The 24,734-nt window shown below is 37.3% G+C and overlaps 3 protein-coding genes across 3 annotated transcripts; 1 reads left to right on the forward strand and 2 right to left on the reverse strand.

Annotated features, from left to right (window-relative positions):
• Positions 1-2,165: 2,165 nt before the first annotated feature.
• Positions 2,166-6,501, reverse strand: LOC119788947. The gene is made up of 8 exons (XM_038293642.1): positions 6,425-6,501; positions 6,219-6,337; positions 5,824-5,968; positions 5,614-5,727; positions 4,208-4,352; positions 3,978-4,126; positions 3,750-3,889; positions 2,166-2,373 (listed from the first exon to the last, which is right to left on the reverse strand). The coding sequence occupies exons 2-8, from the start codon at positions 6,316-6,318 to the stop codon at positions 2,222-2,224; spliced, it is 945 nt and encodes a 314-aa protein (XP_038149570.1). The 5' UTR covers positions 6,319-6,337; positions 6,425-6,501; the 3' UTR covers positions 2,166-2,221.
• A 1,492-nt stretch (positions 6,502-7,993) lies between these two features.
• LOC119788952 (nanos homolog 2-like) lies at positions 7,994-8,506 on the reverse strand. Its single transcript, XM_038293653.1, has one exon. The coding sequence runs from the start codon at positions 8,456-8,458 to the stop codon at positions 7,994-7,996; it is 465 nt and encodes a 154-aa protein (XP_038149581.1). The 5' UTR covers positions 8,459-8,506.
• A 3,619-nt stretch (positions 8,507-12,125) lies between these two features.
• On the forward strand, positions 12,126-24,611 carry kpna1 (karyopherin alpha 1 (importin alpha 5)). The gene is made up of 14 exons (XM_038293742.1): positions 12,126-12,254; positions 14,206-14,339; positions 16,615-16,728; positions 16,819-16,918; positions 17,207-17,301; positions 17,737-17,868; positions 18,020-18,108; positions 18,198-18,297; positions 18,456-18,619; positions 21,336-21,414; positions 21,510-21,635; positions 21,724-21,851; positions 22,118-22,293; positions 22,833-24,611. The coding sequence occupies exons 2-14, from the start codon at positions 14,214-14,216 to the stop codon at positions 23,018-23,020; spliced, it is 1,617 nt and encodes a 538-aa protein (XP_038149670.1). The 5' UTR covers positions 12,126-12,254; positions 14,206-14,213; the 3' UTR covers positions 23,021-24,611.
• Positions 24,612-24,734: the final 123 nt, after the last annotated feature.

The following is a 24,734-nucleotide window of genomic DNA, read 5'->3' on the forward strand; positions in this document are numbered from 1 at the left end:
CAGAGGACATCATTCTACAAAAAAGTCTTAGTGTCTTATATCAGGTGCAGTGTTTGCAATGCCACTACGCTCACTGCAAGGAATGTTTTTGCAAATTTAACTTTAGATAACGTGTTGCTTGAACTTTTGGCTTAGTTCAAACAAAAAATCATAAAAAAACTAAAATAGAAGACATATAAATACAATTTTAGCAAAATAGCACATATATGAACGAGAGCAGCAAATAAAGCCAGATATAATAATAGTTTCATAGAAAGCTGGAATCAGCTGAAGTGTCCAAATGTTGCCCCCTAAGCTTTTTAACACATGGAAAAGGTTTCTGTTTAAGATTTTTCTATTTTCCTTGTCTCACAATTCTGCTCTCCTCTCTGATTTTTTTTCTTTTTATTTGAGTTACTTTTATTCCAACACAGAGTAGACAGGTAAAGACTAACACCTTAGGTACAAAGTTGTTTTATTCGATAACATTTGTTTCATAAAGACTTTCCTCCAAGTGGAGTTGACACTGGCCAGATGACTACACCCCCACCCATACATGAGCTGATAACTCACAATAAGGAGATTACAGAGCAGATAGACACGTATGGGAGATTTAAATCCTTGTGTAAGAATGAATGTTCTCCTCTTTTATCAATGTTATACTAAATTAATTCTGAGGTTTTTACAAACTGAATCTTTTTCTAGTACTAAGTGACCATAGAGTGGACTGAGGCTTATCAGCCTCAACTATTATTGTCCATTTAACTTTCAGAAAGTTAAAATTTGATTTCTATTAAAAGCAAGATGTTTTAGAATCATTCATGCTCACCTGAAAAAATATTAATTTACCCAATAGATATGGTCATGTAAAAAAAAATCTGATCGCCTCATTGAATAAGCAAAAGAAAAAAAGAAAATGCATCCCCTTCACCCTGGAATAAGAAAGCAGCACAACTTTGAGAGTCACAAAATATGTGAATAGTCTTCAAATATTTTAATAGGGTTAGGTCTTCTTATATGCTACAGATTACTTGCAACCTAGCTTGAAAACTCACTGCTTAGAAGATTTAACCAGGTTATATGATGGCTGATGATCGGTAAGGCAGCAGATCTGAGTCCTGGATGTTGTATGGAGGAGCTTGGTGCACTACCAGTAATAGCTGAGGACATTTGTCTGATTTTATGTCTCTTGTTGTTAGTTTTCGTTTTGTTTACCATTGTAGAATTTGCTTCCACTTACATTAAAACAAAAAATATCTTAAGCAGCACACAGTTTTATTTTATGTGCTCTACATTTACATATGTTGTACAAATGTAGGTTGGATCTTGGCTGCATTATTTAATTCTATTTACTGTACTGGTGGGGGGGCAAATAATCCTGATAATAAATAAACCAACAATCCAGATCTGCGGCAGCTTCGGCCATTTTGGTTATACAGATCAGAGCCTGATGCTTTCTTACATTAAGCCGGTGCAGCTGCATTTAGTTCAGTCACAACAGGGTCGATGTTTTGACCCTATTGACTTTAAAGGGACAGGGTCAAAAAAACTTATATTAAAATAAAAACTCAGTATCTTTATAGTGCTTGTCTCCATAATGAGGGTTGTTATAGTTCCTGCAATTTATGGATGCTAAAACATAAAATAGCTGTTTTTGAGTTAAACCATAATAGTTTATTAATATTACTTGAAACAACTTTTAATGATTAATGAACAAGTCTCTGCTATGAAAGAAAATGAAGTAAAATTACAACAGTAAACATTTTTTTTTTCATACATTTATTTAATATGCACATTTCTTCAATCAAATTTTTTTATAATTTTACATACAATAGTATATTATTTCCGTTAGGAATGAATAACACCTTTCTGATTCTGACATCGTAATTGTTGTACAAATAAGTAATCCAGATGCATTAAATATTCAGTCAATGGTAAATTTATATAATAGAAAAGGAAGATGATCCAAAGGTCAAATTGTGTTGACAAAAAGCAAACAATAACATATAAAAACTTATAACATGTAAAGGACTAAAGGCATAGAAAATATAAAGAGCACCCAAATCAAGCAGAGGCCTCAGAGCATAAGGCACCCATATTTTTCACAGAGGCTTCATCAAGAGCCAGCAGTACATTCCAGGGTGAATACATGGTAAAGTTCTCAGTGCATATGAAAAGGATTCTCAAAATTACAGGATTAACTTTGAAATAAAAGAAGGCATCCAACATTCAATCAAGAAGCTCACTTTAAAAACCTGTTCTGCTTCTCTGCGATCTCCATCGGGGACATGTCATCAGGGTTTACGTCTTTGTAGAGCGGCTTCTTGATTTGCCTCCAAGAGACGAGAAGTATCCGTGTGACAAACAGAAAACAGGCGACACCTAACAGGGCAGCTACAGTGGAGAAACAGTGGCGGTTAGTAGACTAAAAGTCATGATTGACAGAAGGTTGTGGCTCGGGATGAGTAAGGAAATTAACATATAACTATAATCATCACGGCCACACTGGGCGTAAAACTTGATGAATGAGAATTAATCATTGAAAGCCAACTAACAAAGCTTAGCTGGCACTTTAAAAACATACAACTCCTCGTGAGTGAAGAGTAATATTGGTGTGGTAAAGTGCATCAAAGTTCAGTTTTGTATATTTCCTAAAAACAAGTAGGGAAGCCAGAAACCATGTGTAATAAGCTAGTCTGTTTGGGAACATTTTCCCCCCTCATCAAAAGAACTGCAACTTTTATGCAACCACAGATTCCCTTCATCTAATATGTGCAAAGCTTTTAGAACCCCAAGTTGTACTGCAGTTAAATGTGACTCTGCAAATAATACCGTTTACTTAGGGGTTCTGAAAACAAAGGCACATCAAATTTGTTCGAGTTTCATCTTTAAAACAAACAAAAAAATAAAAATCAAGTATCCTTGTTTATCCCTATTTATTCAATTTTCCAAAAGGACACATATGACATAAATTATTTTTAATAGGTATAAAATCTGTTTAGCAGGGCTTTATATACAGCTGATGTTTTATAGAGTGGCTATAGTCCATCCTTGTTACGTTTTCTACTTCTACATTGATTTGGTTTGTTATTAATTTTCCATCCCAAATCATTACCCTACCACTACTCAGTAGTCTAGTTGTAAATAACAAAAGAATGGGGGATGATGGACTTTAGATAATGGAACATAGCCTTATTAATATAGTCTATTAACCTAAAGTAATATGCATGGTATGGTTGTTACATGTCAGGTAAGCCGGTCATTGACCTTGACCAAGGCACCTTGGACCAGTCCCTGGACTGGCATGGCTATCACTGACTCTACATAGCTAGGGACAAATGCAGAGGACAAATTTCCCACTGGGATCAGCTTTATAGTCAGGTAGGTCACTTCTTTGATTTTATTTATTTTCCTCAGGCTATCCGTCAGCCCGCCAAATATTGAAAGGGCAATATTATTGCCATTAGTGTTAATATACAGCAGAAATTGTACACACTCAGTAATAAAATGTCACATGGGATGGTACGGGGGGATGGTTATTTAAGAAGGGGGATGATTTTTAAGATTTTTTTTTAAGGAGGGGGCTGCCACCCCCACCTCAACTCGAGTATATGCCACTACTGCAAATACGTATTATCTGTAATAAAGATTTCTGTTCCATTCTGTGCTGACAAACCATGCAAATGTCTTATTGTTTTTACACCAAACTAAGTCATAAAGCTTTACCAATAATGCTGAAAGACACTGAGATCAGCAGCCTTTTTCCTCACCATTGAAGATGTTGTTGCGAGTGGGATCAGCAGCGTTGTAGTTTTCCGTAAAGACGCCCGTCAGCGCCCAGATGACGACCGGATAGACGGTGAGGACAAACCTCACGTGTCTGTCGAGGATAAAGTTTTCCAGGAAAAACCTGAGACAGAAAAGGAGCCAAGACATTACCGACCCCTTTTTATTCTTTAGTCAGATAAAGTTTTCATTTTTGTCTGATTTGTACATACCATGCAACCACCACCACAGTTAAAAGAGAAAGGGAAATGGTGGCAGCATCTGTGTCGGATACATTGGCGTTGTACACTAGAACGATGGTCAGGTTAACAAGGGACGCTATGGTTGTCCATGTGGCATATATGGCAATCCCATTCTGAATCTGCAATACAGACAATTAAATGATTAAGACAGATTCTGACGCAGTGGTTGAGAAGGTAAAGGGTTGTGTTGCATATCTGACCAGCAGTCGATGGAGCCACAGGTCGACTCTGTGATATTTGTTGAGCCAGGCTCCATACTGGCTCAGACCATAGCAGGAGAAAAATATCACTACGTAGTTAGTCAGCGCGATTAGGATGAGGAAAGCCAACGCAGCAGGCATGAACCTTGGAGGAAAAAAATAAAAATACAGTTTGAATAAAAACAGATATACAGCTGTTTCCCTCTGCTTTAATATGCATTAATTCTCCTGCTTATCTCCTAAACAAAGGTCAGCTTTATCACAGCACTGCATACAGAAATCCAACAGTTTTAGTCTGCGAACATGTGCAAAAAATAGATAAAACGCACCCATAAAGAACTTTCATTGACCTTTGAAGATGAGGTTAACTATGCATTTTGATCTATGGTTTCATTTATTTGAAACCTGTTTCAATTAAATGAAACCATTCATCATGCAAACCATACATCTGGGTTTGCATGATACACATAAACAAATCAACAGACAGGTTTCAAGTCTTTTTTTTTAGAGGGGGTGGATCATCTATTTTTATTTTTATCATTTTAGAATCTAGAGCTAGAGAAATCCAAGAAGAACCCCACATATATGTTGCAAAATGTTTCATAGTTTTGTTAAGCTAATTGCACATGTTAAAATTATTTCTGTTCTTCCTAATCAGACTCTTTCTGGCAAAAAAGTATATAATCCCTAAATCCATTTGACCCTTACACCAAATACAATAAAAAATGACAAGTAATTCTCAATTTATTTCAGTTATTTATTTCATTAATTGACAAATAAAACTAATATTTCATGACATCTATTTATAAAATAATGTTACCACATTTTTTCAAAGAAAAATAAATATTTAACAAAATAATGTATTATATAAACATCAGTTTGTTGTCTATCCACTGAACAACAGGAGAAATAATGGTCTGAGTACATATGATATATGTAATACCTAAGGTTGTTCCTTGAACAGTGTGTCATTTAAGCAGCATTAATAAATAATTAATTTTAAATGTGAAAATTATTTGGAATCTTTGATTCCAATGGTTAAACTAATCTTCAGAGTGATTAAATTAATTCAGCTGCAATATTTCCTTACTTTTATTTTGATTTTTGTCATTGCGTCAAAAATTCTATACCTCTCAACTTAAAGACAGTATCTTATGCACTAAATGTTTCCTGTAGATAAACTGGTTACATATTATCCTGGACTTTAAACGTAACTTACAAGATGTGATAGTTTTCTGCATTGTAAAGCATTACTTTAAATTCCAAAAATAAGGACTATCTCTGTGCTACATTCTACTAATAACTCCTGTTCTGTGAAATAAGACTATCTGAAGATTATTTTGCAGAAGATACTACTTACAAATACTGAAAATGATTTTTACTGATATAAAAAGACATGAACTTACATCCTGTCCCATAGGAACAACCAGGAGATGTTTAAGATGAGATTCAAGCACCAAAACGCATAAAAGCCGAGCGGTAAAACTGCAGGGCTGCAGTACACATAACCATAGGCATTTCTGTGGAGAGGATTCAAAAATAGTCAAACTCAACATCGCTATATAATGTTTCACTGACATCAAATCAATTTGAGTTGCCATTTTTTTGTCCCTTACTTCCTGAAGATGCCAGAGACGCCATACACCATCACCAAAGCCAGAAAGATGTAAATGATGGTCCAGATTGTGAAGGTCCAGCCTGATGGCGTGAGCTGGATAACGAACTGGGCAGAAATATTGCTGGTGTCGTACAAGAAGGGGGCTTTAGGGTACAAATGCAGAGAACAAAAATATGACAAAAGTTGAAAATTCACCAAACATGCAGAAAATTTTAAATAATTATATAATTACGACAAGATTTGCTGGTTTTCTACCTATATTTTTGGTGTTATTGCAAGTTAAAATTTAAGAAGTAATCACATTTTTTATCAATCCAAAGCTAACTTATGTTGCAAGGAACATTATAACCGAATAATAATCATCTTAATTATAATTTTCACACTAAGACTTACAACTTCCTGCAGCCGCCAGAGCAGAGAAGGCCATGGTGATGATGAAGATGATCAATGCCATCACAATGGCAATCAAAAGACCAATATTGTGTTTCGCCATTCTTGATAATTCAGCTTATCTGAAAACACAAAATAATTACAGATCAACCCATCTAGAAAACAAGGGGAAATAGGAAGCTGTCAGAGCAAACTCTCAGCAGCATTACCAGAAACTGATTATATTAGCTTCGTGCTCTTGGAGGAGAATTCTCCAGTGAGACGTATAAGACGAGGGTCTTTTCTTCACTAGAAAAGATCGTGTCGGGTAACAGCAGGTCTTTTATGATGTTGGGTTTATGATTCATCAGCACGTTTACATGGTTTAAACTTGCAATATGAGAGTAAATATTTTCTAGACACATCTTTTTAGATAAAAAAAGAAACAAGGTTCCACCTAAACTGACTCCTGTTTATGACTCTTTTCAGTAATTCTAAACATATAAAAAGTAAGACTTTGCCCCCTATACTATGTTGGATAACATAATATTTATGATGCATTCATATGTTTGTGTAAGTTTTCTGACCCAATCACTGCATTGCTCCTTCAGAATCAGCCAATAGGAAATGGGAATTCTACTGAGCCTGATCTCCAAGTTATGAAATGGTGGACTAATCAAAATACATCATGATAATTGTATTGCAGGAAAAATGCTGACTTGGTGTTTAATGAGTGAAAGGTTGTGTTAAAGCAATCAGATTATGTAAAACTGTTAAATAACATTTTTATTACAAAATACATCAGCCACGAGCAATTTGTATACTGTTTCTCTGTTTTCCAATTGTCTGTCTATCATCTATCTATCTATCTATCTATCTATCTATCTATCTATCTATCTATCTATCTATCTATCTATCTATCTATCTATCTATCTATCTATCTATCTATCTATCTATCTATCTATCTATCTATCAAGTAGCCAGAGAATCCTAAGGATATTCATAAATATGTTAATTAGTTTTGATAAGCAATCAAATTGTTTTGATCATTTAAAAACATGGTGGAAATGGTGGACTAATCAAAATACATCATGATAATTGTATTGCATGAAAAATGCAGACTGTGTGTATAATGAGTGAAAGGTTGCGTTAAAGCAATCAGATTATGTACATTTTTGTTAAATAACGTTTTTACAACAGAATATATCAGCCATGAGCAATTTCTTTCAATACTGTTTCTCTGTTTTGCTCTGTTTTCCATTGTTGAAAGTAATCAGAGAATCCTAAGGATATTCATAAATATGTTAATTACTTTTACAAAGCAATCAAATTGTTTTGATAATTTAAAAACAGATTTTTTTTTTTATTTGTATGTTTTTTTATCTATCCAAAACCGTGCCTGTTATCTTCTCATCAAAATCGGATTAAATCTAATCTCTGGACTGAAGGATCCCCAAATGTTAATTAAAAAAATGGGGTTACAAAAACGAATTGGAGTTTTATTTCTTATGAAGGCAGGGTAGGATTTATGAAACTAGATCCACTACTGAACCTTCCTGACTTTTATAGAACAGCAACTTAGGAGATGAATGATTAAATATCAGTGTAAAAATAGTGCACATAGTGACAGATATAGGTGACACGATACCAATAAAGAGATTTCAAAGAATGTACTGTTAAGGACACTGTTTATTTTGTTTTGGTAAAGCCATTGGAACAAGTGCTTTCTGGTGGGTAACAATAACATTTGTTTGTAAATATGCACAGTTTATAGAAAAGAAATCTGAGTCCATCATCAGTTACCAGAACTTGAGCTCAGGGAGCTCCCTCACCGCCTCCCTCCTCTTCTTTTCTGGACAGTACTTGCGTGTGTGTGCGTGATCCCCGCTGGCCCCGCAGATAGGGCAGGTGTATCTCCGTAAGATGGGGCAGGTCACCTTCCCATCGTCAGATTTGAGTGCGTGGGACCGGTACACGAGTGGAGACTCCCCGTTATGCCTGCAGAAGTGACATAAGTCCGCCGAGGTCCCGCCGCTGCAGCTGGAGTCTGACAGGCTGTTGCTGGTCGATCTGATCTCTGGAAAGTTTTTGGATTTCATCCAAGAGAGAGAAGCATGGAGGGATATGATCTGCTGAACTGGCCCCTCGCTGCGCTCCTCTGGGTTTCTGGGCCCCTCCGGACACCGATGGCCCAACAGGACGCTGCTCAGGCCCATGTAGTCCCTCCACATGTCGAAGCTCTGGGGGTAAACTCCTGCTTGCATGTTGCTTATTATTTTGGAAAACTGTTTTGTTTGTTTTGTTTTTCCTGAATTGCTGGATCCTCTAATACAATGTGCAGCCATATTTATAGAGGGCTGAAAATAGCTACAAGGTGAAACAATGTTTGCCTACTAATGGGAGGTGTTTCTTGCATGCTGTTTGATGTGTCACCTGTGTATGAAAATAATCTTTGAAGGAAACCGATTTTCTTTTCTTCTAACTCTAAGATTTAAAAGCACATAAGGGTTCGTGCAATTTAATCTGCATGTGGGCCTACCTCAATTATGATCATCATTGTTGATTATTATATGAAAAGGGGAAATATTATGACGCTGGTAATCACAGTAATCGAGTAAATGCTATTTCAAATACTCTTTTAAAACGTTGCAGACTGTGCATCCGGTTTTTTTTTTGTTTTGGACCCCAGGGGTCAAACAAAGGTCATTGCTCCTCTATCTGGCAGACGGTCCTGTCAGCATGAAACATGCTGCTTCAACTCCAAGCACAAAATGGGGTCATAATGAGAAGAACTATTTTTTATTTTTTTTATTCTTCATTATTATTTCTACATTAAAAATTTCTCTAAATTGTATTTACACACATGTATTAAGAGATGATTTATTAATAAGACAATAAAAAATGTTTTTGTGGAGGAACATCAAATAGATGCATGATTAAAAGTTGTATTGTTTATTTGTGCATGTATTTGCTTCTTAATAATGTTGGATTAATACTGCTATTGATAAAACAATGCCAAATGTATGGTGTAATTCAAAATATATACAAAATATAGTTGCAGATGTTGTGAAAAGCATTAACTAATGCTTTTCTTTTTTGTGGGGGCAAAATGTTAACTTTCATTTGTTACTGAAAGTTGGTGGAGGGCCATGAGGATTAGAGCTTATTAGACCAAAAGGGGTCATAATAAGGTATGAAAAGTGCGCATAATGAGGTCTATTAGCCAGCTGTTTATGTGTCGCGTGGCCAATCGGATGACCCGTGGTCCACCTGGCGCCTGATGGTCGTCTAGTCAACTTAAAAAGTATCGGCAGCACGCCAGGTCAGACGCCAGAAAAAAAAAAGATGGTTTCATAACTTGTCAGGTTGCCGTCAAGCTGGCGGGTCAGGCCAGACCAAAGAGACACCTGCTGTTTTTTTTTTTTTTTTTTTTTTTTTTTTTTTTTACCCCGGAGTGGCCATTTTTTTTCATTATGTCCTTCCTATCGTTGTTCTGTCAATCACGGAATTCAACCAATCCAAACAAAAAGCACAGGCAGGGGGCGGGTCTTTGACGCGGCTGTGTGCCGACTGTTTTCAAAGTGTTGATGGAAAAAACAAGAATCAGGAGGAAGCAGCGCAATTAATTTCTGTTACAATAACAACAAACAATGAACAACAAACAATTTGTATACCCATAATACAAGAGTAGACCCGCATCTATCCCTTTTGGTGGCGCCATCTTGGGGCGGTCAAAAGCTTCGCCTTAATGTGTTGAGCAGGCAAAGAATCTATTATAATCATCTTTAACCCAATGAATCAATATTAAAATAATTTTCACGGTTGTGTTTTTTTTTTGTTTTTTTTTGTTTTGTTTTGTTTTTTTGCTGAAAACAAACAAATGGCTCAGTGCATTTGAATATCTTTAGTGTTGGTTAAGTACGGTATATACACATATCCCACAACCATGTCCAGTCGTACTTGAAATTTAACATAAGCAGACTCTCGATTACTGACTGTATAGGTGTGAATTTACTAATAATCACAGTATACATTTTATAGTATTAATATTTGTAGCATAATTTGTAGTATAATATTTGCAGTCTTTAAAGTATTTTATATGAATATGAATCCAACTAAAGCCCTAGATTGATATGCAGTATATGGCTTTTGTTGTGTTTGTATCCTTTTAAATAAGACTGTTTGAACAGTTTTTACTGTTTGGCTGCATCGTTCTTGGAGATCCCACTGACACTGAGATGTTGCTCCATTGTATTGGAAATCAAACCAAAATGTGCAGAATAGAGCCAAACTCCAGTTGAGTAGAAATGTACCAATGGAAAAGGAGAGCATTTGTCCTTGACGGGATGCTGGGTTCAGACAGCAAGGGGTCACCAGGAGAGACAACATAAACACAGTGGGAAGATGTTTAAGAATAACATATAATATGAATAAAATCTGGATTCATTTCATCAAGAATGTAAAGGCATCTACAATCATCCACAAAAAAATAAATCAAAATCAACAACAACAAAAAAATAACTGGGTTTCTTTAGATACATGGCACCTGACTGGCATAGTCACGGAATATAAAAATGTTGGTGTGACCCTTGACTCAATTTTGAATTTTAAGCATGCTAAGATTGTGATGAAAGTTATTAATCTCAGTGTCATACTACACTTTGAATATATATTAAACTTTTACTAGATGCAGCTATGCATGCCATGATCTTGCCCTGTTCCTTTCCTCCTATAGTTCATCTACTTTTTACTACGCTTCCTTCCTTCCTTCCTTCCTTCCTTCCTTCCTTCCTTCCTTCCTTCCTTCCTTCCTTCCTTCCTTCCTTCCTTCCTTCCTTCCTTCCTTCCTTCCTTCCTTCCTTCCTTCCTTCCTTCCTATGGTTCATCTACTTTTTACTACTTACCTTTCTCCTCTACACCCTTCCTTTCCTCCTTCCTTCCTTCCTTACTTAGAATAAAATACAGGTTATTGCGGAGGTCTTCAACAGGGGGTCCACGACCTGGAGGTACAACACAGGGGTCGTGAAAGTTTTGGTTTATTAGACTTTTTTATATTCCCCCCTGTAATTTTTTCCCAATGATTTAGATGTCTTTATATACACATTAACATGAATCAACACACTGTTGTAAACAGATAAATGTAGGCATAAGATGTATTTCAGTCATCAATGCCAGTGGCGGTTCTAGACCAAATATAGCAGGGGGCCAGCATTGTTTTCATGGGGGCCCAGAAAAGCATGAAATAAAAAACAGGGCAAGGAATTCAAATATATTAAGATAGCTGCATGAAGTGAAATTTCTATAAGGTTTGATTGAAATTATATTTCTTATTAGGTCATTAAAAATTCATAAATTAGGAATTTTACATATTCTTGACTTAATTTAAGTTAAAAATGACAACTTTCTCCAAAATATTAATAAGAACTCAAGAAAAACTGATAAATTCAGCCATAAAAATTAGAGCAATTTGTTTTTAAAAAACAATTTAACCAATGAAAACTGGGATCCTATGTCAATACCACTGAAGCTATCACCTTATTGTTTTGAAATAATTAGTAAAACAGAATTTGTCAAGAAAAAAAAAGATCCAGCAGTTGCCTGTTCCAGCGCATATCATCCTTAGAATATCTTTGAGCATTATGTCTTCAGTATAGGGCTGAAGACTATAGGACCCAATATGATATTGATATAACACAATTTCATACAATATATGTAATTAGGGGGACCCTAATTACATATATTGTATGTAATTAGGGGGTTTATTAAAATGTGTATTGAAATGTGTGGATGAAACTTATTATTTATGACTTGTTGATAAAATAGTAAATATGCCTTACGCTGCATTTTTGTAAAGAGAATATGGCATGTGTCGAATTTCAGGTTAATATTTTCAATTTAAAGGCGGACAGTTCGTTTGTTTACAAAGTAAAAGCGCCGTGTGGGCGGAGCTATGATACGCAAGAGGAGTGTGTGCCGCGCATGCGCATTGACTGACATACCGGCAACGGCTGTTCAACTGTGGCCTAGCGAATACAGGGGATTACAAGCCCAATCTGACAGGTCAGAACAACACTAATATTTGATATTTTAATGTTGTGCTTTTTTACAAGTGGGATAATTAAGAGTAAATGTCAAGATTCCAAGCAGAGTTGTTTGCGAGGTTTAGGTTATCCGTTGTGGTGCGGTGGGCTCATTGCGGGCTAGCATCCAGTTAGCCCCTGTTCGGCTGTTAGCTCTGGGTGGTGAATTCGGCCAGCACTGGCTGTGACATAACAAACCTGACCGACTAGTGACATTATGCTACTTCTAACTTTTGCGTTTTATATATCAAAATTTATAACGCTGTATCTACAATATTTATTTAGGTTTAGTTGGCTAGTAAGGACGTGCAAAGCAACATTAAGCTAGCTCTGCTAACAGTGTATCTCTTGAAATGCTTTCAGTTGTTAAGCAATGTTTGTTTAGGGGAATGATCTACTTATTAGCTGTTTAAGATTAAAAGCAGCTGAGACTGCAGTGGTGATAAGAAAGCTCTGCTTGGACTGTTTCACTTTAGTCCACCTGGGGACATGTATTAAAATATGATGATGCAGGCATGTATTCATAAAGTTCTCTCTTATATTTTAAATTTAACAAAAGGCTATATAAGCAAAATACATTACATTTTTTTTTTGCCAAACATTATAAGCTCTTGATTTGTCCCCAGTTGTGCCACCTCTAATCCTTCTATGTAAATCACGTTGCAGTTAACAGGCAACGCAGCACTGGAAAGGCTGCTGTAGGACATAGAACTGTCATTTTTCTCAGTTCAAAAAATGAAAGGACTTGTGATTTACTTCATAATTACTAATAAAGGCTTTTTGTCATTGTTAAAATTAGATTTGTATTATTTTATTTTATCAATAAATTGGCAAGTAATTTATAGTTTAAAAAGAAATTTGTTAAATTGAAATAGCTTTCAACATTAATCCTACAAGGCTATGGAGCCAAACTGAGTCTGACTAGTCTTTGTGGTGGCCTAAATAATAATAAAAGTAAATAATAATTGAACTTTATTGATCTCACAGAAATTATTAGCGAGAAATTATCTTGCTGCATTTAACCCTTCCCCTTGAGGAGCAGTGGGCTGTCATTGTTAAGCAACCAGGGAGCAGTGTGGGGTTAAGGTCTTGCTCAGGGACCCAGAGAGGTAGTCTGTGTGGATTGAACCGGGTACTTGCAACCTTCTCAGAGCACAAGCGCACTGCTCTAACCTCTAGGCCAATACTTCCCTAACTGTGTATAACTTCATGAAATATAACCTGTCAAGCTAAATTGGTGTGCTGGAAGGTACATGACTTAAAATTATATGTACAGGATTTGTGTTTTTTTTTATTTTTTTTTTAAATGTTTTTATAGTTTCTGTACTTGTCTATTTTGTATCACCCTTTTGTGCTACAAGAAATCCCTTTTGTAACAATATGCTTAAACCGTAACATATTTGTAAGATTTCTCTCTAGTGAACAGAAATATTTTTATTTGTGGAGACAAAGCGTGACTACAAACACTCAGATATATCTCAATTTTGTTTATATTATTTGTTGAACACTATACTTTATATTCTGCTTCTACTTATCTTGGTTCTGGATCTTATTTTTTTCTATAAATTTTTTACTGCTGTTAACGCCAGAATTTCCCCACTGTGGGACAATGAAGCGATTTTCTATTCTAACTATTCTATTTTATTTGGGGCTATTATGACTATTATGAAACAAGCAAGCTGGATATTGTTCATCCCCGTGTTATTTCCTTTAACTAGACCATGAGTAGGAAAAATTAATGATGCTCTAAACTTTGGGTTTTCAAATAAGTTCATTCATGCATTTTAGAATGAAAGGTCTTGCAGCCGGCATCTCCAATTTATTTTCAAAGAGTTTACTAGCACTTGAATTAGAATATTTGTCAGCAGTGAAACTATCTTGGTTAATTCTGTCCAAACTTGTGCTGATTATAGATGCTTATATTTTATCAGGCTGCACCATGAGTCAGGGTAAGGACAATGCAAGACTTAAGAGCTACAAGAACAAGTCTCTTAACACAGATGAGATGAGAAGGAGGAGGGAAGAGGAAGGTCTGCAGCTCCGCAAGCAGAAGAAAGATGAACAAGTAAGTGATCTTTTGGAGGAAATACTTTGCTGAAAGCTTTCATATTCCTTGAACTTGAACTGTTTTGCATCCTGAACACATATCTCAATGTCTTTTATCACGATTGTATGTATTGAATAGAAATGCACAAAAGGTTAAACCAAAGTATCAGTAAGTATATAATCACCATCACTGCAGACAGATACAGTGCAATATTAGGTTGGATTGAATCCTATAGGTATCATGATATGACTTTAAATCCTTTTTATGCACACATCTCATGTTAATTTTGTGGCTGCTATGCTAAAGCTCATACAGTGTTATAGGGGTGGGCGATATATCCTATGTACTTGATGTTTCCCCACGCACGATAGTTAAAATGACAATCGGAGCCATTGAGTAAAAAGTTGCATGAAGACATTAAGCTGTCTGCATCTATTTCAGTTTTATTTTTCCCACATACTTTGAATGCATCATAACCCTGTCCTAAAAACCGGATTATTTTCTGGCTGGCACGCAAACACTCTACAGCACTCGGCAAACAATAATTGGGCGATAGCAGGTGTTTCAGCTAAGCAGTATATGGCAGTGGTTTGTAATTTCACGCCGAGGACATCCAACAAAAGGCGCTGGTTTGTAAGACCCTCGATGCAAAAGCTTGATTTATGCTTGACCGTTGATGCAAAAGGTAGCAGTACCAATTTAAGTGATCCGCTCCAAAATGAAGAATGTTGTAAACTCTGCATCTGAGCATCTCCCCACACAGCAATTAAAACATTAAATAAATCAGCTATGAGGCAGATGATGTTGGCCTCTTCATTTGAAAAAGCGATCCCGTTTTTCAGAAAAAGGAAGAGATGGAGGGAAATCACAGACGCTATTTATTACGTTATTTGAATTCGATGCTCTAATAGGTGTGATTGGATGTGGTCTTGTTCAGAGGTTTTGCAGGCGTTTCTTTAATCTTGGCAATGTTCTCTAATTTTTGGAGAGTAATTCGACTTTTGTTTTTGTAATTTTCTTTTTTCTTTCTTTTTTTTTTTTTTTTTTTACATTTTATTTAGTATTGTACGTTTTTGCTTTGTTCCCTGTTTGGTTGCCGGGATCTTTTTAAAGGTCTAACACTGACATCTAAAAGTCACAATGTGGCAGTAATATTTGTGAAAAGCTTTGAGCTTATTAAAATAAAATGTTTTAAATTTCAAACCGAAAGTTTAGATGAGTATTAGAGTGCATAAAATATCACTCTGTTTATGAAGGGAATTTAAACATGGTATTACGGTATGGTATTATTATTGGTAAACAAAATATTATTATTGTCGCTTTAAGTTTCCTCAATAATATCACAATGAAATATTTTATTCCTTATATTGGATAGATCTAGTTAAAAACAAAACAGCATTAGGGATGAAAGGTTATTCTTGGTTTTCCAAATGTGCAGGCTTGTTTTACTCAGCACCTCTTTTTCTGATGCCTCCTACAAATAAATCAAGCCGTCAAAAGTTACAAAATGAATTAATACGGTCATGTGATCTAATTCAGCATAAATACATAAAATCTGGGATGGCCTCAAAGTTTTGTTGAAAAAAAGAGTTTTAATACAAGAAGTTTTATACGGCTGCAAAGTAACATCTAAGCCCAGTTAGACGCAATTTGTTGGCCAGTGCAATACTTCTTCTAGCCTGACGTAGTCCGACTCAATTCTAGTCAGAATATGAGTCTGATACTGCTCCATAGAGCTGTGATTATGGGGCGTGTTTTGAACGAACCAGGAAAAAAATGCCTCTGCACTCAATTGGATAGACCTACAACCAATAAGAGCAACGTGACGTATCTTAAGCGAGGCATAGTTGTTGTCCACAAAAATCAAAGCGTGCAGTTTCACGCCTAGAATAAGAAGATGAGACTTGATCACGTTTCTCTGTTCCTCTTTTAAAATTAATTTGCTGTCGATATCTTCTAGAACAGACCTAATAGCAGAATCTACTCACCCAAACTCTCCAGCGGCAGCCATTATTGTTGTCACCCAAGCGCGCTTTGGTCACGTGGTTGATAACGTTACTCTTGATCATCTGTCCATCATCGTATAAAGCCCGCCCTGACAATTTGATTGGATCGCCAGACAGTGGGCGATAATACTCGCGCTGCTATGGAGCAGAGCCAGACCGAACTTCCCCGAACTCAAACCTTGTGGGCGGGACTAAGTTCGGACTGGCACCCAGGCTATACTTCTTCTTATTTATGTAACATCTAGTTCAAGAAAAAATGAATATTTGTAATTTTTATTCTGTCATAGCTTTTTAAAAGGAGAAATGTTGCCACTGTGGAGGATGACGGCACTCTGGAGGATGATGGAATGGCAGACAGCGGCTACCTGGAATCACAGGCCAACAACCTGGACCCACTCATGGTGAAAAAACCTTTATAGAAGAAGCCTGTTTATCCATATGAAACCAAATAAAATGTGGATTAAATCAAATGTAAACGAATTCTGTTGCAGTGTGGAGTCATTTCTGAAGACATGATCCAGATGATCTTCTCCAGTTCTCCGGAGCAGCAGCTAATAGGCACTCAGCGCTTTAGGAAACTTCTTTCTAAAGGTACAGTGTCCCAACCTGTACGTTTTTCTCTGGTATACATCATCACGTGTAATGATAGTGGCCTTTATTCTCAACAGAACACAGTATTTTTCTGTTTGTGGAAAGTTTCCATGCTGGTCTTAACCATGATCTAAATATTGTTTGAAATACATGTGGATCTTCAAAATCCTCCACTATTAACCATTCTACTGCATGCCTGTATTTTAACAATATTTCAGACAAACAATGCTAAAAGAAATCTTTAATTTACATTTTTTTCCTCTCTTTTTTTCTCTTTGTGCCACACAGAACCTAACCCACCCATTGATGAAGTTATTGCTACTCCAGGGGTGGTGGAGCGCTTTGTTGAGTTTCTGAAGAGAAGAGAAAACTGCACATTGCAGGTATTCCTGGTTTCTGAAAATAAACCAGGCTTAAAAAGATGTCTCTTCATTCTACTTATGTGTTGTGGAATAATTTGGTTTGAATAGTTTTCCACATCTATAACTACAGACAAGAAAACATTTAATATATTGATTTTGGCTGGTTTTATTTCCTAATTCCTTGTCAACAATGTCTTTCAATCCATCAGTATATTTATTTTTGCTTTCCTTCCTCTCTTCCTGTGTTTTTTATGGGTTTATATTTAAAGGGTCAACATTGCAGAAATATCTTTCCTATATTAACATTGAACATTTACATGTATAATTAAAAATGGCAGAATGACAACTCCTGATATTTATGTCTGGAGAATTTGGGGATCTTGCAACTAGCAGATGTTTTGTCTTTATGGGTAACAAAAACCTAAGATTTTTATATACTTTTATCCTTTGTTTTAGTTTGAGGCTGCATGGGTCCTGACCAACATTGCTTCAGGTACATCCCATCAGACACGTGTCGTAATCCAGGCAGGCGCCGTGCCAATATTTATTGAGATGCTCTGCTCAGACTTTGAAGATGTACAGGAACAGGTAGGAAAATGTCCTAACACTTCTTATGATCATTGGCCTCTCTTTGGTCATTTCGTTTTTCAGTTATTTCCATTAGTCTGACTAAAAAAAACTATTCTGACATTTTAATTCCTCTTTTAATCTAACTTTGATGCCTGCTTTTCCCCTTTAGGCAGTATGGGCCTTGGGAAACATAGCAGGAGACAGCACAGAATGCAGAGACTTTGTCATAGACTGTAACATTCTGCCCTCCCTGCTGCAGTATGTAGCCACCAGTGTTACTTATTCATGTTTTTCTAAACTGAAAATTAAACTGCAACTTCTAAAGTTTGATCCGCAATGTTCTGCAGGTTGTTGGCGAAACAAAACCGTCTAACAATGATGAGGAATGCCGTGTGGGCACTATCGAACCTGTGCAGAGGAAAGAACCCACCTCCAGACTTTGCTAAGGTAATTTGCACTCATTGCTATGGAAACTGCCCACGTCTCACTTTGCTGAAGTATACTGTAGCATTGCTCGCCTCTCACGGCCACAGCTTGTTTTCGCTCATAATTCAAAAGCAGAAGTATTTTTCTAACACTGTCTTATGTCTCCTTGTTTCTCCCAGGTGTCTCCGTGTCTCAGCGTGCTTTCCTGGCTGCTCTTTGTTAACGACACAGATATACTAGCTGATGCATGCTGGGCGCTCTCCTACCTTTCTGATGGCCCTAATGACAAGATCCAGGCTGTCATTGACTCAGGAGTCTGTCGGAGGCTAGTCGAACTGCTGATGTAAGTCACTCAAGGCGTAAACTCAAGCTATAGAGAACATTATATAAACATCTGGACTTAAGTCTTTTTTTTCTTTTCTTTTGGTGAAAATATTTTACTTATTAATTCTAAATAGTGAAAACTAATATTTATTACTACAGAGTGATATTTTTTACTTTTTTTTTTTTTATAGAAAATTGTTTCTTGGAAATTCCAAATATCGCACAAGATAAAAAAAGAACTGTATTTATACAGAAATATTATTTCCTGCAATCTGTTGAAAAACCTGACAGTTGTCCTTCAGACAGTCGCTCGTCTAAAGAAGGATAAAGAGTTCATTATGCTTGACGCACGGACATCCCGCACGTCACTACCACACGTCACAACCACACTACAAGAGGAAAAACCTCTTCATGCTGTTCAAGAGGGACAGTCATTTTCCTTAGTTCCTGAGTTTTCCTTAATGTGTTGATAGTGGTGGTATTAATGAGCTTTACGGGACGTCTCTAGATGTCTACATTTGGGAACCCTCGTCACTGGGAGCTGCTGCTCGCTGGCATGTTTTCCGTTTGGCTCCATCCAAGTAGTTACAAATTTCTTCTATGCTTCGTGCAGAAATTCTGTCTGCATGGAGGGGCATGGAAGCCCAATACTGTGTAATTTGGCCCTGGGCCTCGGTTATGCATCAAGCATAAATCAAGCTTTTGCCATAAAACTTAAGAAACCGGCTAGTCATAGTCATGTTCCAGTTCATATTATTAGAAAGTTGAGTGGAAGGAAAACAATGTGGCACCATCACAATTTAAGAGATTTCCAAAGCAGCGAGTTTTGAATACCTACAGCTTGGATCAGAGCTTCAAGAGTCTCCAGAATTATTGTCCAGGTATTATGTCAAATCAGAATCAGAATTACTTAATTAATCCCTTGTAGGAAATTTCTTTCTTGCAGTGCTACCATGTACAAAAGTAGGACAGAGCAAAATATAATATAATAAGACTGAATAAGATAAGTAAAATTACAACCCACCCAGTAAAATTACACCCTTCCCATATAAACAGTGTTTAATAAGATATAGGAATAGAATAAGTGTCTCAGTATATACAAGCAACAGTATTTAAAATGTATAATACTGCTCAGTCACTAAATGACTTTTATTGCATATGATGGTTTTATTTTGCATAGTGAAGTAATGAAATGAATAAGCAATGAAATGACTGTCAGAGATGAATTATACAGTTTGATGGCCACAGGCGGGAATGACTTCCTGTGGCGGTCTGTTGTGCAGTGTGGTGAAATGAGTCTCTGACTGAAGGTACATCTGTGAGTGACTTACACATCATAAAGAGGATGTGCAGAATTGTCCAGCATGGATTTTATCCTGGCCAACATTCTCCTCTCTGACACTTGTCAGAGAGTTCAGCTCCTCTCCAACAATGTGACTGGCCTTTCGCATGAGTTTAAATCTGTTGCCGTCCTTCACCTATAGTCTGCTGCCCCAGCACGCAACAGCATGAAGGCTCTCCCCTATATAGGTTAGTCTGGAAACACATGGCAGAAAATTTGTGCAAATATAGCAAGAGAAGATTTGGAGATACACAATCATTAAAACATTTGATTAAACAGTTCTCTTATACAGGGTAGGAGTTCCAGAGTACAGAAAACAGATAAAGTGAAACCATCCCAGTGCATAGTCTCCTGTTGTTACTCAGACTCACCAGTTCAATGGTCCGTAAAGTGAACCACGGTGAGGCCAGTGTGATGAAGAAAACATCTTCGAATCAGAAAGAAGCGGTGTCTCTCTGTTCTTAAGTTCTGCAAACAAAGAACAGAGATTTATAAAAAAACAAGAAAGATTAAGAGGCAAAATTTAAGATGCTTAAGGTCCAACATTTAGTCCACAACAAAATGGCAGAATCAGGTGTTCAGACAGAAGTTTGAACGTGAACAACATTAAGCCAGAAGAGATGTAATAGGCATTGCAATACAATTTAGTTACCTCTGTAGGGCTGATTTAGGGAGCCATTCCCAGTTGCTGGTCCCTTGCGTCTTCTCAAAGTACAAAGTCAGACCTTCATTCCACCAGGATGTTTCAGAGAATTTAATGCTTCATAAAATGCTTTTTCCAGCAGAACTTTGCACTTTGTAAAAGTGGGCTCTGTGAGGGCTCCATTGAAAGGGGACGGAGGAGACTCCATGACCTCCGACACAAAACTCTCCACCTCTTGCATGTTTCCGCTGTCCATAGCGTTCCTTGACAGTGTCGTTGCTAAGTCACCTATTTAGTGCTTCCTGATCTCAATGTAATTTCCCATTGGGAACCTACTAGCACTGAGTTGCTAACTGGTTAGCAACGATGCTTCCAAGAAACCGGCCACAATTAAACTTGCTTGTGAACCTTCTGCCACAACAATCCCGCCCTCTTGAGAAACGACCAATCAAATTCACTTTATTCACTCGTGTAAAGTCGTGCACCACTCGGGAGAATTCAGAACTGCAACGTTTGGAACAGCCGCTTCCCTACCACTCATTGGCCAGAAAACTCTGGAATTGAACTTCATGCAGAAACCTGGAGTATTCTTGAAAGCAAGATGGTAACAATGATTAAATAATGCAAACGTGTTGTATGGCACTATCAAACTGAAGCCACACACTAATCTGTACTGAATTACTGAAATTGATTAGAAAGATATCTTTTAATTTCTGTGAATTGACTGGCTGCAATTCTGCTTCCATTTAGGCACTCTGATTATAAGGTGGTATCTCCTGCACTGAGAGCCGTTGGAAACATAGTCACTGGAGATGATCTGCAGACGCAAGTAATGGCAGCATCTACTCCAACTCCGTATCAATGTGTGTGCATGAGAAATGTTGGTGATCTGACAGTGTGTGTGTGATTTAAATCGTTTTTCAGGTGATTCTGAACTGTTCAGCACTGCAGTCTTTACTTCACCTTCTGAGCAGCCCTAAGGAGTCTATTAAGAAGGAAGCTTGTTGGACGATTTCCAACATTACTGCCGGAAATCGACCACAAATTCAGGTGTGTTTACATGTTTGTATTTTTTTTATGCAACTTTAATCGTTTTGCACTCTCAGAAGACCTTTTTTTTTATTTCCCCTGTTCACAGATGGTGATAGATGCAGACCTGATGCCACCTCTCATCAGTATTCTGCAGGTAGCAGAGTTTCGCACAAGAAAGGAGGCAGCATGGGCCATTACCAATGCCACCTCTGGGGGCTCTGGAGAGCAGATTAGGTGAAAATGAAGTTTGTTTTTTTTGTTTTATTTGTAGCCTTGAAACATAAATGTGAGACTTTTTTTAAAAGCATTAACTTAATAACATGTCTAGAAGATTCTTATAGTTGAGATTTAGACTGATTCCCTTTATTTAAGACCTGATTTATGATTAAAGCTACTCCTTTTGTTAACTTATAACACCTTGCTAGTCTAAAGATAAAATAAAGATAACTGTATATTGGTTGTAGTAAGTCTTTATCATGTTCCTCTACCTCCCCCTGCAGGCATCTTGTGGAACTTGGCTGTATAAAACCTCTGTGCGATTTGCTCACATTGATGGATTCCAAAATAGTCCAAGTGGCTCTAAATGGTCTAGAAAACATCCTGCGACTGGGAGAGCTGGAGGCCAAAAGAGGAGGCGGCATAAACCCTTACTGCGCTCTCATTGAAGAGGCCTATGGTTAGTCCATCCATCCACTCATATCTTTAAAAAGTACAGATTTCTGTCTTTTGAAGTAGCAGCAGGTAATAGGTAGTATATTTTCTTATGTAGAATTTGAGACATTCTCTGGGGTTTTGTTGACAGGGGTAATAATATATTTGGTGTCTAATTTGCAAAATAACGCATATCTGAATTTATCATCCAATCAAAAGATTATTTTTTGTATTTAAATCTTAACAGTATACATTAATCTATCTGTCCATCTGTCTTGCTTTCAGTTCAATAGCAAGATCTTAATCTGTCCAGCTAACAACTATGTCCATCCTGTGTAAATCTATCCATCCATAGACACCTCCATTAGCTCTTCTATGCTTTCGATCATCTAACATTCCTTCTCGGTGCCTTCCCTTTAAGTTTCCAATACATTCATGAACTGATGTTTAAATGGATCTGAACTGAATAATAAAAAATAAAAAAAAAAGTGCAGAAGCCCTGATGCTGCTGTGGTAAAATAAGTACAAGCATCTTCAGCTTCCTCTCCTTCCGTTTCCTCTCAGGTCTGGACAAACTGGAGTTCCTGCAGGGCCACGAGAACCAGGAAATCTACCAGAAAGCCTTCGATCTGATCGAGCGCTACTTCAGCACCGAAGATGAGGACCCATCGCTGGCTCCAGCCGTTGACTTGCAGCAGGGGCAGTTCCTCTTCCAGCAATGCGAGGCTCCGATGGAAGGCTTCCAGCTATAATGCTAAATAAATTCTCCCAAGCTGCAGCTTCATTTCACCTTTGCTCACGTCTCTCAGTCTCTGCCCACAGCCAGATCCAGGGTAACAAGCAGCCCCCCTCCCCCCGTTTCCCAGAGAGATGGACTGAATCATTATCTCGATCATTTTACTACTCTGTAACGTTACAGAAGCACACATGCAACCAACATGGGTCAGTTTCCAAAATGCGTCAGCCAGTTTATAAAGGTTTACTTTTTTTTCTCCATTGTTGTTGACTTCTTAATCTCCTGACCAGAGCTTCAGCTGGCTTTGGGTTTTCCTCCACTCCTCATCACAAAGAAAAATGTCATCCTCCTTGTTACCATAGGATTGGCAAGCACTCTCTCAGCCATTGGGAGAATTGGGACTGTCCTGCTTGCCTGAAGCATTAATGACTTGGAAGATGGACAACTTGATCCGGTCCTACACCCCCCTCTGAATATTCCCTCCTAAGCAAATAGACTGCAACCTAAACACTGGACTGACCTTCGAGACATGGACCCCATGTTTGTGTTCGTCACGTGGACCGACCGCTAAGAAAGGCACTTAATTTAAAGAAGGATGGGTTTGTTCACTCTGCGTGTCTCAGAAACCACATATAGACTAGAAAGTTGACTTTATCTCTATGCGGTGGATTGCTTACATTCCCACCCTGATCTCATATCATTCCTTCCTACCAGTATTGGGACTTCTCCACATGCACTGGCTCCACCTTTTTAGAGTTGAAACTGCCGCCTCTGTCGTGACCGGATTTAAGCCCCATGGAACCATGGGAATCCGAATCTTCCCTCGCACTGAGACAATTCGACGAAACAAAACGGACTGTTTAATCTTGGATTCTGTCCAGCAGCAGGCCAGCGGGATTTTATATATATATTTTTTTGTGTTCATTTATTAAAACATCTTTTTCTTTTCATTTGCAGCACTTTAGTTCTGGACTGATGCCTGTTCATCGACGGTAGTTATGTTTCCTATTTAAGTTGGTTGATGATATGGCTCTTCCCTCCTCAGGAAGCCAGATATAAAGAGGCCAGGCCTGATCCGACTGATTACACTGTTTTACCCTTCTTAATAAGGGGATCTCAAGCAGATTGTGGACTGAAACTGTCAGAAAACTCATGTCAAAATCAGCAAATCTAAAACAACTCCTCATTTGGTGAATTGGCTGTTTTAACCTGTGAGCAGGCTAACATATATCGAGGTAAATGTTTCCTGTTTGATCACGCCAAATCAAGGATTGTAACATCTTGAGGTATTTAGGTCGGTCTCTTATTTCTTAGAAATTGGGAGTTAGCATCTTTAGTTGATGGTGCCATAATCCCTAATATATGGAAATCCTTCCAGATGATTTCAAGCAGAAAAAAATCCAGATTAAACTTGAAAATCCTGGTGATCATAGTAGTTAGCACAACTGAATGTTTGTTTACCAAGTAGTCTCCTCACGTTGTTTAATTTTGTCAAAACAATCTCTGCAAGAGATGACCAGCTCTTTGTGTTCATTACTGTTTGTTGTACTGAGTTTGTGCATCTGTTCTGTTCTTCCATTTGCATAAAAGCCATTTCAGAATCTTAACGGCGAGTGGATTAGTTTTCATTGTCTTCTACCGAGCTTTATTTGTTCTGTATTTTCCCTGGAAATCCCTGTTTGGTATTGTTAACAGACGCTGATGTTCTATCATGTCACTGTTTTTCAAAT

Source organism: Cyprinodon tularosa, unplaced genomic scaffold (genome assembly GCF_016077235.1).
Source record: "Cyprinodon tularosa strain WSP-4 unplaced genomic scaffold, ASM1607723v1 ctg33, whole genome shotgun sequence".
In the NCBI taxonomy this organism is placed as follows: Eukaryota; Metazoa; Chordata; class Actinopteri; order Cyprinodontiformes; family Cyprinodontidae; genus Cyprinodon; species Cyprinodon tularosa.